At 33.7% G+C, this 16,006-nt stretch overlaps 1 protein-coding gene across 4 annotated transcripts in view; it reads right to left on the bottom strand.

Annotated features, from left to right (window-relative positions):
* The window catches only part of LOC110030381 (protein MOR1), a 56,699-nt gene that overhangs the window by 23,026 nt on the left and 17,667 nt on the right, over positions 1–16,006 (bottom strand). For all 4 annotated transcript variants that reach the window (XM_020733063.1, XM_020733061.1, XM_020733062.1 and 1 more), the window contains exons 7-15: positions 12,482–12,564; positions 12,236–12,321; positions 12,011–12,124; positions 8,373–8,492; positions 8,077–8,179; positions 7,203–7,339; positions 6,994–7,059; positions 6,787–6,895; positions 6,649–6,689 (exon numbers count right to left, since the gene is read on the bottom strand). In XM_020733063.1, coding sequence (XP_020588722.1) covers positions 6,649–6,689; positions 6,787–6,895; positions 6,994–7,059; positions 7,203–7,339; positions 8,077–8,179; positions 8,373–8,492; positions 12,011–12,124; positions 12,236–12,321; positions 12,482–12,564 — 859 coding nt within the window. The remainder of the gene's footprint in view (positions 1–6,648; positions 6,690–6,786; positions 6,896–6,993; positions 7,060–7,202; positions 7,340–8,076; positions 8,180–8,372; positions 8,493–12,010; positions 12,125–12,235; positions 12,322–12,481; positions 12,565–16,006) is intronic.

The following is a 16,006-nucleotide window of genomic DNA, read 5'->3' on the forward strand; positions in this document are numbered from 1 at the left end:
CAAGAATGAAATAACTTATATGTGAATGTTTGCATGTGTATGTTCAAAGAAGGATTTCACCCTCTAACGGTATAGATAGAGGACGCCAGTATACCCGCGCGTAGAGTTTCTATCACTTAAGACAATTATGATGGTTAGTTCACTAACTCATTTGTCGACAAAATAATATCGACTAGAGGTGAGTAGACCAGAGCTTACCTCCCCAAAAAAATTGTAATATTTACATTACTACCTGCAGTGATGACGGGATAATATCGGTCAGGTGTAGCTAAGAGTCTTTCCACCCTAGATAATTGTGATTTGCAGATCGCTAACAGCTATGCCAACGGGAGTCGACGGGACAATATCGGTCAAGGGTGTGCAAAGTTTGTTGATGGTGATCCTCACAGAGACAGATGTATATGTGAAATATAAATTAAAAGTAAAGTTAAGATAAATGTATATAGAAGACTAGCATTTGTTCATGTAGAAAAAGTCGTTTATACATGCATTAGCATATATCAGATTGCTTATAAATAAATTATGAAAGACCAGCATATGTTAAGACTTTTATTGATCGACATGCATATTGAATTATTTGCCTGGGATTATTGTAATTTAAAAGTATGATTACTCCATGGTTAACTTTAGATAACTCGTTATGTTGTTTTAATATTATTTTTAGCTTTTAAACATTTGAACAAGATGAATAGAAGAGAAGCAAATGTATACATGAGACGAGAACAACAATAAAAAAGGTACAAATTTCTATTTTGTGATTCTTTATTACTTTTTTAGTGACTCTTTCATTTATCATTTGAATATTAATTTGTTAGTGATAGAATTTAAATAATAGAAAATTGATTTCCACCGTCCGACAGTTCATTCCCAACTTTGTTAACTCCAACCCCCGGGTTGGGTCGTGACAAAAGTGATATTAGAGCAGAGATCTAAATCAAAGCAGAGATTTTAATTAAATAACATGATTCTCAATGAAAGAGCCAATAAGATAATTGGATTAAGTTATAAATAATAGAAACTTAAAATTTTAATTAAGGGCCCGTTTGAGGCCACTTTTCACCCGCGACACGGCCCCAGGCCGCTATTCTCTGTTGTTTATGGCGTTTTCATAGCGGCGCAGCCGCAGTTGAATAAAATGTGGGTAGCAAGTTCGATCCCGCGGCCCGTGTTCCGCCTCCTTTCATTTATGCGCTTGCCACTTGGATTCGACCCCGCATTCTTCGTCTACCCTTTCCTTCCCATGGAGCTCTCGCTTCCTTTGCCCTAACCCGTCGTTCCGAAGGTCATTTTCTTCTGGTATCCTCTTTCCCTATATTCTCTACGTGGTATTGCACTAATCTTTGAGATCTTTTATGTTCCTTGTGGATTGGCACCGTTTGGATTTCGCTTTTAGTGTTTCTCTGTTTCGTGTTTTTGATTGGTGTTGGTGCTTTTGTTTCTTGCAGTGAATTTTTGGCTGTGGTGTTTCTGTTTGTTGTTGGTGCTTGTATATGTTGTGAATTTGAGCAAAAGAAAAGGTCTTATGGGGTGTGGTGTTTCTATTTGTCATGTAATTGAGAGTTGGGGTGGCGTTGGTGTTGGTGCTTCAGTTTGTTGTGAATTTGAGCAAAAGAAGAGGTTTTATGGGGAGGTGGGGTCGTAGGAGGGTGTTGGATTTCAGATTTGGCATTCATGTTTGTTTTGCACTTGATAGCTAGGGTGTTGTTGGTGTTTTAGTTTGTTGTGAGAATATTAAGCATTGATAGTTGTTGTGTACGCTTTGAAAAATTCTACAAAAGTGCCTCAAAGATACTTATTCATTGATCATCATTACTATGATCATTGTCATCAATGCTAGAAGACAAATATAGTAGGTGCTTGATCATGCTCATGCAAACCCAATTTCAAAAATTGTAATGCTAAAAAGAGTTTTTTCACACACAGAAACTTCATGGAGTGAGGCACTGCATCACAGTGTCTCATGAAATCCCTTTCAAAGAATATTATGCATTGATGGCTCTTCGGTATGTTTTGAAAAATTCTATAAAAAATGTCTCAAAGATACTTCTTCATTAGTCATTATTGACATGATCAATGTCATCACTGCTAAGAGACAAAATACAGTAGGATTGCTTCATCAGGCTCATACAAACCCAACTTAAAAAATTATGCTAAAAAGAAAACTTTTTCACACAGAAATTTCATGGAGTGAGGCACTGCATCACAAAGCCTCAAGAAATCTCTTTGAGAGAATATTATGCATTGATACTCCTTGGGTATGATTTGTAAAATTCTATAAGGAAGGCCTAAGAAATACTTATTCATTGATCATCATTGCCATGTCACTGTCATCGTTGCTAGGAGAACAAATACAGTAGAATTGCTTCATCAAGCTTATGCAAACCTATATTCAAAAGTTTATGCTAAGAATTTTTTTTTTCACACACAAAAACTTCATAGAGTAAGACATTGCATCACAGTCTCAAAAAATCTTTTTGAAAGAATAATATGCACTGATACACCTTGGGTGCACTCGGGAAATTTCTATAAAAAATGTCTCAATAGTACTTTTTTATTGATCAACATTGTCATGATCATTATCATCACTACTAGGCGACAAACACAATAGGATTGATTCACCATGCTCATGTAAACCCATTTTCAAAAATTATGCTAAACCCAATTCTCCGTTGGGCAGACAATCCGATAGATTCAACTGTCGATAGTGATCGGAAATGGATAGCATCTCTGAAGGACGACGTCGCTCATGGCGTTCTCCGCCAGCATTATAAAATCAAAAGTCATATTACTAATTGTAATTTTAATAGTATTTTTTAGTATACTTGATACTCACTGTTACGTGAGGTGTTTATATAAATTTTTGTATCGTTCTGAAGTGAATTTTATTTTTGAAGTATCAAATATATTACTATGACAGTTCTATTATATACAACATTACTAAACATGGGCAGAATGATCATTTATCCAAAAACAATTGTCGCACAGTTATTTTCAAACCACAGAAAACAAACAACAAACCCGCTTATTTGCGACAGCTTCATTGTAGAAGCTTCCTGGGCAGCTAAGCTGCAGCAGCTTATTGATAAGTTGTAGCTGCCCCAAATAGACCTTAAGTCTAATTAAATTATATGATTGTTATTTCATAATTATTGATGATCCGAAAGAAGCCAGAGATGAGAATGTAGAATCTATTGTACCCACAGAATGTAACAGTCAGTGCTGATGTTTTTTCTGATATGATGAATGTTGTGACTCAGTTGATTAAAAATTCTCAATCTCAATCTAGTAGAAGTGGAAGATCACCACTGAATAAGTATTTGAAGCTCTTTCAGAATAAGAGACCACCTTTATTTTTGGGGCAGGAGGACCACTGGAAGTTGAAAACTGGCTTTTGAGAGTTGAGAAGATCATAGATGGCATGTTTTGTCCACCGGAGTTACCTTAACCACTTTTGTTTTTGAGGGAGAAGCTGAAAGATGGTTGCAAGGACAAATGCAAGATAAGTTCGAAGGGAGAACCAACCACTTGGTATAGTGGGACGAGTTTGTGAAAACCCTCAGAGATTGGTTTGTACTGCTGTCAGTCAGGAGCCAGATGCAAGATAAATTCATTAGATTCGTGCAAGGACATTGATCAATTATGCAATACAAAGCGGAATTTACTATGTTGTCAAGGTATGCACCCAAATTGATTCCAAAAGCAGAGAAGAAATGCTACAAATTTCTTTTTAGATTGAATGATTCAATCAGACAACCACTAATGTCACTTGGGATTGAAGACTATTCAGTACTAGTGGAGAGAGCAAGGCGGGTGGAGATTGATTTTGAGCAGACTCAGAAGTATAAAGCATGCATAAGAAAAAGAGTTCAGAGGAAGTGGCACCAACATCTCATTTTAGAGGAGAGTCTAGTGGGAAGAAGACGAAGTTTTACGCTAGTGAAGTTGTTAGTCAGACTGGCGTAAGCACTACTCAACCCTGTGTTCAGTGAGTAAATCAAATGTTTATTTGGTACGAAGGGGTGTTATTTATGCATAGCTTGTACATCAAAGGAGAAATTGCCCTAATGTTGTTCAGAGATCCATTTTAGATGCTCACACAGAATGAAATCTAGTTCAGAGGAATTTTCAGGAAGGATCTACATCCAGAATTGGTCAGCAAAGGATAGTAGAAGTTGATATTGTGGCTCGTAAGGAGGCAGAACATTCGTCCAAGAGTTTATTCCTTAACCCACCTAAAGCGGGATGAACATGTACTGATGATGATACATAGATTTTGATATGTTTTAGTTATCATTTGACAAGAAACGAATTTTTGTAAACAGTTATTGTTTTATCTTCATAGTTGTTGTGGAGTTTCCGAATTTCAATGACGAAATTTCACGAGGGGAGAATGTAATAAACAGTTTTTGAGAAATTTGATTAAAAAAATTGTATGACAAAAAATATGCACCAAGTTTTGGATTCTCAGATTTCAATTAAAACAATTTTATTAAATTCTACACAAGAAATCGATTAATTCCACATAAAAAATTGTATGTAAATTATGAACAAATTGATAAATATAAAATTTGCAAGTTTTTCAGTTTGATTAATTTCAATTAAACTTAATTAATCCCTAATCCTACAACAATCCCGTAGCTTCACTATAGCCAACCAACATTTCTTCACCTTTTAATCCTTCATTTGGTCGAATAGGGCTCGAGTTTCACATTTCTTTCTCCTTCTCCCGATTTCTCTCTCTCAATCTCGCTCCCTATGGCATTCTCGTGCGGCCGAAGCATGCAGAGGGAAGTTGCTACCCTTGCTACGGTGCAAGTGCCGCAATCAGTCGAACCGAGTGGCACCTAGGAAGGCGAAAACTCGAGAATTAGAGCTCCGGGGTGAAATCTTAAGGTGCGAATCTTTTTTTCACAATATTTGAAGCTTTCATTTTCTTTCTCGTCGTTTCAATATGAAGTCTGCCTAATTTTTCGTGTTTTTTTTCCGCTTCTAGTAACCGCCAAAAGCGTCGATTATGTGTTGAAAGTATCGAAAGTTTTTTGCAAGCTTCCACAAAAATTCTAGTAAGATATCAGCATAGGAGAGATGTGGTTGGAGGTGATATAAAATAAATTTGGCAACTTTGGAGAAGGGTTGGTTGTTCAGAAAGTCGTTTAAGATATGTTTTGGCAAATTAATGATATTGTGAGCCAAATTACTTAATGAACTAAGATATTATGGATTTCTAATTCGTTTAAGATTTCGGGTTGGTCACCTGAGGTTGCGACTTAGAAGAAAATGTGTAGAAGATAGCTGTTGGACGGATCCTTAAACTTTAGGATATATATAAGAGATATGCACGAGATAGATATAGATAAGGGATAAGCATGAGATAGCTATAAAAATGATATAAAAGATAAAGTTGATGAATAGTTGTACAGCAAAATAAATAATGTATGTTAACAGATGCATAAAGATGTCTCAGAATAATGTATGTATGAAGAATGAAATAGCTTATATATGAATGTTTGCATGTGCATGTTCAGATAAAGATTTCACCCCCTAATAATACAGACAAGGAATGTTAGTTTACCCGCGAGCATAGAGTTTTTCTACCACCACAGAAATTTGTGATAATCAGTTCACTAACCGCTGTGCAGGCGGGATAATATCGGTTAGTGGCGAGTACACCAAAGCTTACTTCCCTAGACAATTATAATATTTGTATTATTAACCACTGCATCGATGAGATAACATTGGTCCGGGACAGATAAAGGTCTTTCCCTAAATAATTACAGTGTAGATCGCTAATTGTTCTGTCGACGAGAGCAGTGGGGCAATATCGACCAAGAGTGTATTAGGTTTGTTGAAGGCGATCCTTGCAGAGACAGATGTGTATGTAAAAATATAAAGTAAAAATAAAGTTAAGATAAATGCATATAGAAGATTAGTATTTGTTAATCTAGAAAATTTGTTGGTAAATGCATTAAAATATATTACACTTAGAAATAAAATATGAAAGACCAACATATTTTAAGATTTCTTATATACCCACATGCGTATTGAATTTTTATTCTTAGATTATTATAGTTTAGAAGTGTGATTACTCTTTAGTTATCTTTAGATAACTCATTATATTGCTTTAATATTATTTTTAAGTTTTAAAAATTTAAACAAAATAATTAAAGAGAAGCAAATGTATACAGGGGGTGAGACCTGAACCAATATGTAATTTTTTATTATTTTCTTCAGTGACTCTTTCATGTTTTATTTGAATATTAATTTGTTAGTGATAGAATTAACTGAGAATTAATTCCCACCGTCTGTTCCCGTCTCAATTAATTCCAAGCCCGAGTCATGACAATTTCTATAAGATTTTGTTATGAATTTATAGAATGAGAAAACAAAAAACAAATATAAAAATAAGATCAACAAATGAATAATAAATCAATAAAGCATCAATAATGATAACAAAAGATAGCATATAATAGAAAATGTTATTCGAAAGGGGTGAATGAACAAAGGACAAAAGAAACAAAAGAATAAAAAAATCATATTATCCTATCAAAAATGAAATAAAAAACAATACAATTAAAATAACTTCAAGAAGAATAAGCGACAAGTACGAAAAAAAGATTTTAAAATAAGAAATAACATGTGAAAGCTCACCTCATTACCAGGCAAAGTACAACTTGAAGTTGAGATGGGGACTGCTTACGAAAAAAACCAATATTACAGAAAACAAAGCAGCGAAATTCATCATAATGATTAGCAAAAAAAGGAGGGATGCACAGCAGTAGGTCAGACCTGACCCAATATTCGAGAGAGTACCATCGCCAATCATTTCTGAAAGTTTCTTCTTCCTCACTTCATCTAATTTTTCTAAAGACCTTTCTAATGGACGCATGCCAACCATCTAAAACATTAAAAGAAAGCAAAAAAGGCCAATGATGGTTTGAAATTGAAAAAGCAAACCTGTTAATTGAAAACATTAAAACAGTTATCATTCAATACCTTCGCTATAGCCGCTAAAACAGAAAAAGATGCATCTCGGACTTCTGGGGTACCATCATTCAAGCACTATAAAAAAAATAACAATTAGCTAACCAAACCCATGTAATCAGTTTTTCCGTAATAATTTAACAAATAAAAACAGAAAATAAAAGAAAAAGAAGATTAATAAACGAGGTATAATGGAATGACGAGCTTATTTTTTTGCTCACCTCCATGCAAATAGGAACATAGTCTTTATGTAACTTGAGCACAGCTGCCTTATTACTTGTCTCCATACAAAAGGTCACCCAGTTTAAAGTCAATGAGCGTACAAGTGGAACTTTATTTTTCACTGCCACCTTAACATCTGCAATCGCAATTTTAAAATTCAGCCCACAAAATAAACATCTCTAAGAAAAAATAAAATGAAACCAAACAGCCACCAGAAATGGTTTCAACAAGATGAAAAACCAAAAAATTATCTGAACAAGCCTACTTAACATGGTCGTCCAACCTCTCTTATTATTATAGAAAATTAAAAATATATATAATTCTTGAGTAGTTCAGACAAATTCAGCCCATGCTAGCAATTTAAATTATTAGGGATTAACAGAACCAACAGTTCCAACAAATTCTAAACCAATGTACAAAACTGTGTTTCCATGTTCTGAATTTTCAAACCACAGCACAGATGCAAACCAATTTTAATGGCACCAGAAAGAATCAGTATACAACACAATACCCAGCTTTTAGAGAAGTGATAACAATTTGTTGCCACTGTAGCATGAGCATGAAAGCATCCCAATTCGATGGGCATGAACTCAAAGATTTTGTGAAAGCCATTCTCAATGATACAGATGTTTACCCTCACGTTGATAATGAAATATCATGTGTTTTAGTCCTGGTATGATAAGATGTCAGATTTATGTTCCATGATCCTCAATACCGCACAAACAAATATAGTGTATATTAGATAGTTGAATAAAGAAAGGTTCTATAACAGCACCTTTTGTTCAACCCACTCATCCACCTTTCCACATCCTACAATTCACGGTTTATGCCTATCTAATAAGTATGACGCGTTCGTATTAGTACGGTACTTGCCTTCAACTACATCAAAAAGTGTCAGACATCCAGCCTTGTGCATAGACTGAAGAGTCTGGCTAAGAGCATCTGTCAAAGTTGGTTTCTTCTCCTTCAGTTTTTCCTATAAACAACCAAAACACAAAGTAAAGATAACTAAATTCATGCCCCCACTATATTCGAACAATCAGAGCAATAACGCATTTTATAGGAATCGTAAAGAGAAAACATAAATCATGGAAACTACAACACTTCCAAGAATTGAGAAAGACAACCTGCAATTCTAGAAGCTAGAATGTACTAGTTTTGTTTCTTACCAACAGGATGGGCAATAAGATGCGCGAACTCCCAGCAAAATGAGTTCTCAAACCTCGAGCCAGATTTCCAATTGCTTGAATGGCCTCAACCGAAACAGCAAGATTCACATCCGTAACAAGCTGCACAACCACAATTTTGAAAGAAAATATTAACATAAATTACTGGTTGGAAAGTTAATTGACAATAACAGGATAAAACACATCTAATCCTCACCAATTAGATAATATTTGTTAGGAAGAAGCCACACAAGGTAGATGAGATCTATTAGCAAAGATATATTACGTCCAAATAATTTAATAGAAGCACAAGCACAGTAGTGAATGCTAGACGAAAGCATAATAACTCAACAACCAGAATTGAAAACAAGCACAACATGATATTATTTTTTATCATAGAACAACAAGTTTTTATCCCACTAAGTGAGGCTGGATACATGAATCCATTTTCTCAATTGCATCCTATTGAGTGTCATATTTTCATTTAATTCTCATAAATTAGGATCAACTTTTATACAATATGCCCGAGTCTTGCTAGGACTACCTCTATCTTTCTTAACATAAGTTGAATCTAAAACATCTACACTCCTAACTAGATCATCAGATGGTCGATGTTTAATGAGATCAAACCATCTAAGACACTCTCTCTAATTTTGTCCCCCATTAGAGTTGCACTAACCTTATCACAGATATATTCATTTGTCTCACTAACATCGTATAAAATTTTCCTTTCAGCCTAAGTGATACTTTTCTATCACACAATACGCACAAAGCATTCATCCACTTCAACCAACCAACTTGAATTATACTAATAACATTCTCATCTATATCACCATCATTTTGAACAATAGGCCCGATATATCTAAAGCGCTCACACCTTTTAATGATCTGATCACACATAGTTACAACTTTTCTACTAGAGTTATTACAACTAAAATTATATTCCATGTATTCAGTTTTAGTTCTGTTCAAACAAAGGCCTTTAGACTCAATGTGGACATCCATAATTCAAGTTTTTTCTGTCGCTTTCTCTAGTCTTATCCACAAGGATATCATCAGCAAAAAGCATACACCAAAATACATCCTCCTGTAAATGTCCAGTAACAGCATTCACAGCATTCATAACTAAAGCAAAAATAACTAAAGCAAAAAGATAAGGGCTTAAAGCTGATCCCTGATGTAATCCAATTGAAATAGAACAATATTTGGTCAAATCTCCTTCTGTTTGAACACAAGTGACAACTCAAGTATACATATCTTTAATAACTTGAATATAAGTCATATCAACACCTATCTTCCCTAATCTTTTCAAAGGATTTCTCTTGGAACCTTATTGTAAGCTTATACTAAATCAATAAAAATTATATGTAGATCCTGCTTATTCTCTCTGTACTTCTCCATCAAATCTCTCAATAAATGTATAGCTTTCATAATAAACCTGCCCCGCATAAATCCATACTGATTATGAGAAATCTTTGTAACACACCTTAACTTATGTTCAATTACCTTCTCCCATAAATTTAAAGTATGAAACATCAAATTAATTTCTCAATAATTTGCACACTCTTGTACATCCCCTTTAATCTTAAAATTGGGGACCAAAATACTCTTCCTCCACTCCTCAGGCATCTTTTTAGTTTTTTAAATAATATTAAAGAGTTTTGTAAGGCAAGAAACTCTTAAATCTCCTAAATATTTGCAAACTTCAATTGGGATATCATCAGATCCTACTGATTTTTTACCCTTAGATTTCTTTAAAGCATTCTCAACTTTTTTTTACTGATGTGGCGGTAAAAAAGAAATATTTTATTATTATTAACGATATTATAATTGAAAAGATCGATCATAATTTCAGAAACTTCATTAAAAAGTTTATCAAAATAGCTCGCCCACATGTTGAATAACTTTTTCTAATAAAGTACTTTATGATTTTCATCTTTAATACGCTTGAGTTAAAACAAAACTTTTATTTCTCTTTGTTTGGCTAGTTTATATATATATATTCCACCCTCATTAATATTTAATATATAATAAAGATAATTAAAAGTAGAATTTTAGCGTCACAAATTGTTCTCCTAGACTCCCTAAGGGTCACCTTATATTTTTCTCAGTTCTCTAATTTTTTACATCCAAACTAATTTTTATAATTTCTTATATTTTATTTTTTCTTGCACATTATTATTTCACCAACTACTATTTTTATTTATAGAAATTTTTCCTTTTAATTCTCTAAGTATATCTTTTGCAACTTGTTTAATAGTGTTTTTTACTTTATCACACATAAAATTTGCTTCTTCATTATCATCCCAAATTCTGAAATCTTGAAGTTTACTCAAAAAAATAATTTTATTTATATCTCCTAGGTGCCTCCATCTAATTTTATGAAAATGATTCCTAGTATTATTTATCTTACAACTCTTCATCTTAAAATTCAAAACTAATAATCGATGTTAAGTACTTAAATTCCACAAAACCAAAACCAAAACTAAAAGTCAACCAAGATAAATCTCTTCTTCTCATAAGAAAATAATCAAGAAAACTCAAAATTTAATCACAAACAAATTTCATACTTATAAATAATAATATGCTCATCTTTTTTCTTAAATAAAGTAGTAGCAATAACAATATCATACGCTAAAGTAAAATCTAACATGACTCTATCTTCTTTATTAATCACTCCAAAACCGTAGCCATCATGAATATTTCTAGAATCTTCTACCACTCTACCAACATGTCCATTTAAATCTCCTCCAACAAAATTTTTTTATTCAAGAGGTATCATTTGTATTAATTCTTCCAAGTAATTCCAGAATTTTTCTTTAAAGCCTATATCTAAAATTACTCGAGAAACATAAGCACTTATAATGCTAAAAATCTTAATGTCAACAACAATCTTAAGAGCCATAATTTTATCTCCAATTCTATTAATTTTTACGGCATTATCTTTCAAACTCCTATCTAAAATTACACTTACATCATTTCTAATGTGACTCTTACCTGAATACCAAAGTTTAAAACTTAAGGTATATATCTCTTTAGGTTTTCTTCTAACCCATTTAGTTTCTTGCATACATAAGATATTTATATTTCTATGAACCATAATATCAACTAATTTCATTAATTTACCAGTGAGAGTACCTATATTCCAAGATCATATCTTAATATTAGTTTTATTAACTAACTTCTTTACTTGCGTCCATCCGTAATGTGAGAACATTTACTTAATTGACACTATACATGGGCACAAGTGTAACGACCGTTGCACACCTTTCATTGTATTCAGATCATACAACACGTCACTTCCAAGAGAGGTCCTAGCATTTACACAAGAATCTAAATGATTCATGTTATGATTTTTCGACAAATTTTATATTGGTTGACTATACTTTTCACATCCGGGGCTTGGGACCCAGTAATGACAGTGTTTATTATTTTTTATCATAACATGGTAAAATTAAAAGCACGGAAATGAACGCTACTAAGTAAAGATCAAAGAGTAAATTACAATAAATAGTCAATCAAATGGATAATGAAATGAAAAATCAACAAGAAATTACATTACATTTTGCAAAACTAAACAGTACAACTTCGAAATTTTGAACAGCAGCTAGTCCACAAAAGTCGTGGATAAGTTATGTTACCTTCTTAAGGGTCCTACATATTTCACTAAAATCACCCGGAGCAATTCTTCTCGTCGAAGCTAACTTATTAAGTTCTGCCACGGCATCCCTTCTTTCAGACCATTTTGTGGCTTTCTGATAGAAAAGATGTAACAAAAAACAATCAATGATATAATAAACCACCATGAGATATTAGATTGACGTTAACAATGTAAGACTAAGTAAACATCATAAGAAAACACTAACCACGCCATCCCAAAATCCAGATTTATCTAACGGACTCAGAATGTCAACAGGATCGACAAGCTCGTACTCATCTATTTCCTGAGGGGCTGTTCAGAAGATTACATGAGCCTCCATGGCTAAAAGCAGAAGGGGAATTCATATGCGACACATAGTTTACAACATATATTTTATAATGTTAACAAATAATAAAATATAACCGAAGGAAGGCAAAAGTCAGTAGAAAATTTCCCAGAATTCACTTCATACCATCAGCCACTGAATCATCAGAAGCACCAGTGCCTGCAATTTCAGTAATAGTTTCCTGTTCTGGCTCCTTATCTTGCTCAGATCTGGAATAAAAAAAATGAAAAGTTTAATAGCAGAAAATCAGTTAGTTTGATAAAACAGAATCTTCACAGCACCATCAGTCAGACATCCAAAGTATTGAGAATAGAGATCAAGGATTTAAAACTTAGTTACAGTTTCGGCAATCTTATTGCATAAGTTTCAGTCTAGGTACTACCGATAGTTATGTTGACTCCAAGACTCAATTCTAGTTTCGGTTAATTATTATTAAATATTTCAAATCTAAATGAAGGTATGAAAAAAAGAGAGGATTATCTAATTTGGGCCAAAATTAATACACAAGAAATTTAGTTGGGCCTCAATGACAATTCAAGTAAAATTTAGGGTCTATTTGGGGCAGCTGCAGCTTATACAGCTTCTGCTGATAAGCAGCTGATCCTGATAATCTGCTGATGAGCAGCTGATCCGAATAAGCTGACTGACTGTTTGGTTTGTGCGTTTGGAAAACAGCTGATTTACAGTTGTTTCTGAATAAATGACCATTTTGCCCCTGAACTAAATAAATTGTTACGTTGTTTGGTTTCTACGGTTTCAGAACAACTGATTTGCAGCTGTTTGTGGAAAAATGATCATTTTGACCACGTACAGTGGAGTTGTTTGCAACAGTAATATAATGGAACACATTCAATATACTAAAATCCAAAAAACTTTCATTTTTACATACATAGCACTCAATTCTTATGGATTTACATATCGCACATCAAAACTTTCATTTTTACACTCATACCACAAAATTCCAATGTATTTACATATCTAACACTTAAATTTTACTTTCAGCAATCTCACAAAAGAAATTTGTAAATGAAGCATGAACAAAAAAAAATCAGGAGGTAAATCGCTCAAGCAAATAACGAAATTTTACTGCAAAAAAAAATCAGAGGTAAATCGCTCAACCAAAAAAAATCAGAGCTTCCTTCGGCAGTGATGAGCAACGGAGAGGTAGGAGCGTTGCTTGCAGCTTCCTTCGGCAGGGATGAGCAGCGTTGAGCTTCCTTAGGCAGGGATGAGCAGCGGAGAGGTAGGAGCGTTGCTTGCGGCTTCCTTCGGCAGGGATGAACAATGGAGAGGTAGGAGTGTTTCCTTCGACAGTGACTTCCTTCGGCTTCCTTCGCTGCAGAATGACATTCCAAGTATCTGACGAACAAAACACCATTCCATATTACAAGAGGGTCTTTGGAATAAGGTTTTCTTTGGCAAGTGCAAGAGGAAACATCTGTGAACCTAAGAAGCAGCAACAATTCCTTGGGAAGAATCTTAAGAGCATCTTTTATTTTTCCTTTTTTTTTTTACTCATAGGGTGAGTGCTTGAACCGAACACTTTAGGATTCTTCACTTTAATTTCAACCAATGTGCCACACATTCGAGCACCATATTTTTAAATTAAGATAAACCTCTATCTATTTCTCTGTTACCAATTATCTGATTTGATAATTTCAGTCTTGCTTCCTTAAACATTTAATCTACAGCAACTTATTATTGAAAACTGAATGCAACTGAAAGTTCATCCAATTCAGATTGCTTCTTTGCTTCCTTGAAGCTAGGAAAGTTCCAAAGCAAGGAGTAAGAAAGGGAGAGGGAGAGAAAAATTGTCAGCCCATCTTTATCCAAGATATACAACAGCCTACTAAATTGGGCGGGTAGAAGACAAAACTGTTGGAATTATTGTAAAAGGAATCACGCATGGTTCGAACGTCCAAAAATAGGGACCCAGGTAGTTTCTACTCAAAAAACTATTCCATACTTCTGCAATACAATTGTATACTTTTTTCAGGCAAGATTCTCAAGACAATTTACAATTTATTCAATGCTGCAAAGTTTTTTTTTCCCTCCCGTAACATCATTAGAGATTAATGTAGCATACCATACTTACAACGGCAACTGGGGTTGCAAACCTTATTTCTTTAGTGTTTTAAATTGATTTTGTGTCAACAATTAATTAAAAATAGAAAGAACAACATCCATAATTCATAGCCAACCTCTCAATAATAATGTGTAACCTATAATAAGAAGAGGTTAAAACAGTCGGAAAAGAGTTATAAGAGTTCTTTTAAGAGGAGCCCTAATGAGTTATGAATTGAATAAAAGCTACCTCAATTGAGTTCTCTTGTTGGGATAATGAGCTATTTCTCTACTCTTAGGTTATCTTCCACGAGATGACAAGCTAAGCTGTTATTTTCCCTTACGAGTGAATGACCGTGCAACAATCAAGTCCATTGTTTTTGAATTGATTACACACAAGAAAAGAAATAAATTTGCTATTTTGAGTTTTAGTTGTATTAGACAAGAAATAACTTTCCATGTGTTGAACAGCAAGATGCCCTTACTATTTTGATTCGGAAAACTGTAAAATAACAATCAAATCATTGTTTCCCATGTTTACAGATCAAGCCCAACACCTGGATGCAATAGGTGGCAAAGATAGCAATTATAGCAGACAACCAATTGCTGTACAGCACTTGGAGCCATAGCAGCATGACTAGACCAGAAGGGGGTGCACTGTTATGTCTGATAGATGAATTGATAAAAGAGATCAATGTATAATTAATTTTTTTGTTAATTCACCACTAGGCAGTATATTCTTGCGTCCAAATATTTAAAACTCGTAGATGCATAAACAAAAAAGATTAGAGAAGAGAAAGTGCTTCAAGTGGTTGCAAATAACTACTCTAGTTGTATTCATGCGGGTTTAAAATTTAAAGTATTTAATAAACCTGCATTTCATTTTTCTCACATTAGAATGTCAAATCATATTCTGCTCGTATAGGTCAAATACATATTAAAAAAAGAACCATACTGGAAACAATGTTGGTATAAATTAGAGGTTAGAAAATATTTGGAAGACTCTTGAAGTGAAAAACAACATCAAGAAGCTTAATTGATTATAGATACAATCATGAACTTATTTTTAAAGCTGTGAAAAAAATATTCTGCAAAATTAGTGAGACCAAGCATCACTCATTTTGCAAATTTTTTTTGACATTTATAAGCTAAGACAAAAAAAGGTGTATGTTTATCTCTAAAAATTAAAACATGCCTAGAATTAGTGAATCAAGGAAATAAAGCAAAAAATTATTTTTAAGAATAGATTTTGAAATGATGTATCTTACAATTTGAAGATTGCAAATCAAGTAATAAATATGTTAAGATTAATACGCAGTTACAAACAACATAATATAATGGACAGAGTGTGATACAGTTAGCGGTGTATTTAGGGGTTGTTTGGTCGGCTGCAAAAAAAAATGCACTGATTTCCTTTTGTAGGGGTTTTGAAAATTCAAACATTTAGTTGGAAGAATTTCAAATGCAGTGTAAAATTATTTGGATTTCACTGGATTTGGGCGGCTTTATATAGTGTTGTCGGCTTTTGTCACTCACCTATCGCTGGTGCCACCCGCCATCACCAGGCGTCACCGCCGCTCACCTTCA

This window comes from Phalaenopsis equestris, unplaced genomic scaffold (assembly GCF_001263595.1).
Source record: "Phalaenopsis equestris unplaced genomic scaffold, ASM126359v1 Scaffold000711, whole genome shotgun sequence".
Taxonomy (NCBI): domain Eukaryota; kingdom Viridiplantae; phylum Streptophyta; class Magnoliopsida; order Asparagales; family Orchidaceae; genus Phalaenopsis; species Phalaenopsis equestris.